This window comes from Oryzias melastigma, unplaced genomic scaffold (assembly GCF_002922805.2).
Source record: "Oryzias melastigma strain HK-1 unplaced genomic scaffold, ASM292280v2 sc00668, whole genome shotgun sequence".
Taxonomy (NCBI): Eukaryota; Metazoa; Chordata; class Actinopteri; order Beloniformes; family Adrianichthyidae; genus Oryzias; species Oryzias melastigma.
This window is the reverse complement of record NW_023417256.1, coordinates 16,165-19,677: the sequence shown is the minus strand read 5'-3', so window position 1 is coordinate 19,677 and position 3,513 is coordinate 16,165. Positions and strand designations below refer to the sequence as shown.

Genomic DNA, 3,513 nt, shown 5'->3' with positions numbered 1-3,513 from the left:
GAGGTTTAAGCGTGATCCAACCCCAGCATAGCGGTCTGTCTGCCGGCATATTCATGGCGTGAGCTCCGCTGGACACGTCCTGCATCGAGCTGCAGCCAGAGAACGCGGCGGCAGTAACAGACTGTCAAACTATCCACAGAGTATCCCGCTTTTCTCAGTCTTTAATGTTTTAAAAAACAAAAGTTAATTGGAAATGATGAACCTCTATTTCATTTATTACTGTAGTTCAGCAGAGGAGGAAAAGATTTGGCCCTGACAAAAAATGAACATGAAAGTGTTATGGAAATTCTATTTTTGATGTTTTTTATTTTATTTTACTGAACGTTGATTGAAGTTTTGAATTTAAAATGCCCTTCACTTGTACTTGGGCTTTTGTTAGGCATTTTATGTTACAGCCTTTTATTGTTAAGAAAGTGTATCTCAATGCAATGTTACAAAATAAAGTAGTTCTGGTGAGAACTATTAATTTTGCCATTCTTGTTTTCATTATTAATGTAGAACTGCTAAATTCCACAAACCACACATTTTCTTCCTAAAAAAAGGCCACATATTAATTTGCGATTAATCACGAGTTAACTATGGACAATGCGATTAATCGTGATTAAAAAATTTAACCGCCTGACAGCTTTAAATAAACATAAATTCCTGAAAATTCTTCACTTTCAGTTTCAAACTGGGTATTAGGTGCCAACAAATACAACAGCTGTTCAGTCATGTCCAGAGTTTGTTTCCTTGAATAGTTGATTTTTGTTTGGGAAGGTGAAAAAGATCACCTGAACTATTGCACCAATCAAATTCTCAGAGGGCCTTTATTTTTTTATTTATTTGATTGAATAAGACTCTAGTGATGAAGCAAAAACTGCTAACATGATAAATTTGATGTTCTGGGGGCAGTTGAAGCTGTCTTCCAAGAATAGACCCTTTTCACGGTGACGGCAGACAAAATAACGTCAGGGTCCGAAATGTGAATTGTGACTTTCAGTTTGTGGGTTTAGAGCAGCAAAGCTGAACGCTGTTTAGCACACTTTTACGTAAATAGTAAAATGTTACCTGTCCAACTTCAAAAGAAAATTGCAAAGTATGTATTTTATGAATGTCTTGCCGTATTGTATTTTCATTTCCTGTCTTAGATTGTTCTGTGACTGTCTCTGGAGAGCAGTAGATGGTGGAAATCCCTTCATTTTAACAAAAATGATCCAAACAGGATATTAGGGTTACCTTGCCGTCATGTGACAGGATGTTGTCACAGGTTGAATCGATCTCTATGTCGGGGTTACAGCAGTCATAGTGAAGACTCTTCTCCTTCACCTCTGATCCAGCTGCTATGCTTACTGTGACTAAAACAGCTGTCAAACATAAACAAGGTTATGTACATATGAAAACTCTCGTTTCTTAAAGCATTTATCATTCATTTTCTAATATCATTCTAGTACAAGTGCATCATATTGTACGAGAGAAACAATTGTTTTATTGACACATCACTTTATTAGAGCAAACTTCCGTAAAAACTTTACTGAAATTATAAAAGACACATTGTTGATTTTAACAACCTCTTCATAAAATAATAATAATAAAAAAATAAACAACATGACAGAAAGCTGTTTTGGTGAGTATGTGCAGATCATTTATTTTATAAAGAAGGTCAGGGTTTTTTTGTATTTATAATCCTTTAAAGCACAAAAAAAATGAAAAAGAGAGAGAAAGGTGAATTGGAAAAGAAACTTATTTTTGTCTTCGACTCGCATGTGGACTTTTTAAAGGGGGTGGTTAACATCTTAAATACCATCTCTTATCCTCAGCATCAAACTGCACAACCTCAGAGGAGCTCCTTTAACAGCAGTTTGTTGAACTTTAACTGAATGAATGAGAAACCATTGAACACCTTGTTTATCCAGACATTAGTCAATTAATTACTGAGATTTACTGCTTGCACTTCTAGCCACAGCTGTAAAAATATTTTTATTTTGCAGTTTTTTTTAAGCATTTGATTGCTTATTATGTAGAGATGTCCTGGTTTTTGCCAGTTTGTTGCACTTTTTTTATCTTTTCAATGCTGCTTGGTAATTCTTGTTGGGATAAATAGTCAGCCTTAGTTAAATTACCAAGATTAAAACATTGACAAATTAGTTATTTGGCCACTTTTTGTTTGTGTCAATTATGTCAACTTTAATATATTTTTAAAATGCATCAAAATAACTAAAATTACAATTGAAATTCCTGTTAGTTATCAAAGATTGTTGATGTAAGGGGTTTGTGTGGTTTTGTTTGAACCTTTATTTATACTGGTAGGTAGTAAGAACAATTTCTCATTTACAACGAACACATTTGTTTTGGTTTTACTTCCTCAGTGGAGTTCCCGAACATTTCTGAACTGAAACTGGTGAGTCAGGAGGGGAATTCCTAACCTGTTTTCACTTGTGAACGGTGGGGGGTTGGGTCGGGAAATTCCTCGATTCATTTTATTTATGTTTTCACTTGTTTTATAAACATTGACAAACATAAAAAGCGGGATTCTGTTAAAAAAAACGTGGGTTAAAGCATTAAAAAAACAGAACATGCACTTTAGTAGTATTTAGTACAATAGCATATATGCCTTAAAAAAAGTTTACGTCAAAACGTTTGCCGAGTATTAGAGTGATTTTAAGTTTGTAAAGGGAAGATTCATCGCTACGTTACAGAATCAATTGAGGTGTTGATTTGAAAGTAGCTAGATCATTATTCAGCAGTTTTGCCCCTCTTGTTCTTCCAGGATTTATCCCGACATTCAGAACATCGAGGTGTGTGAGGGTTTTTACTTGTCAACTGTATTAAACTCAGAGTAGTAACACAGTAATTACAAAGACTTACCTATTAGGAAAGCCAAAGGTTTTGACAGTCGAAGCTTCATAGTGCTACCTAATCCCGCTTTCCTTCACCTATCATCGAATCCACGCTCATCACATGTGATGATGACACAGGAGACTCGGAATTTCCGGGGGCGGGGCTCCTCCCATACATCCGCATCGCAGCTCAATGGCTTCGTCTGTTAAAAACGCCCTCGTGCACTTTCCACATGGGTTTATAAGAAAACCGGCGATTTCTTCGTGTGTCGTTTCTCCTCCACGTCAAGATGACAGCTTCACATCCTCTACTTCTGGCTTCACTGCTGTTACTCAGTAAGCGATTTAAAATGTTTTTATCATTATTATTTTGATATAGTTTAACAGTTTTTCCGCACTAAATTATTGTCGAACCCCCCTATATTCTGCAATGGATGGATCCTAACTGATTCTTGTTTTCAGGCGCATGCGTGGTGATGGGTCGGACCCTCGTCGCGGACATCCCGGAAGTCACTGCGCTCTCCGGATGGAACATCACCCTGCAGTGCATCGCCGAGTTTAAGCAAGGGGTCCCGTACCTAGCAGTGAGCTGGTACAAGGTAAATGTAAAAATATTCTTAAGGACATCTACATTTAATACTGCGGTGAAGTTAGTTTTACGTTGGATATTCGACAGACATTCGGTCAGGGTAAA

At 36.7% G+C, this 3,513-nt stretch overlaps 1 protein-coding gene and 1 long non-coding RNA gene across 2 annotated transcripts in view; one reads left to right on the top strand and one right to left on the bottom strand.

Moving 5' to 3' along the window:
- Positions 1 to 808: 808 nt before the first annotated feature.
- Positions 809 to 2,987, bottom strand: LOC118598453. The gene is made up of 2 exons (XR_004947531.1): positions 2,848 to 2,987; positions 809 to 1,346 (listed from the first exon to the last, which is right to left on the bottom strand). It is a non-coding gene; the product is annotated as an uncharacterized LOC118598453 (long non-coding RNA).
- Positions 2,988 to 3,013: 26 nt separating this feature from the next.
- LOC112140566 (CD83 antigen) overlaps positions 3,014 to 3,513 on the top strand; it is a 3,560-nt gene continuing 3,060 nt past the window's right edge. Inside the window, exons 1-2 of the mRNA XM_024263561.2 lie at positions 3,014 to 3,155; positions 3,282 to 3,418. Coding sequence (XP_024119329.1) covers positions 3,110 to 3,155; positions 3,282 to 3,418 — 183 coding nt within the window. The 5' untranslated portion in view covers positions 3,014 to 3,109. The remainder of the gene's footprint in view (positions 3,156 to 3,281; positions 3,419 to 3,513) is intronic.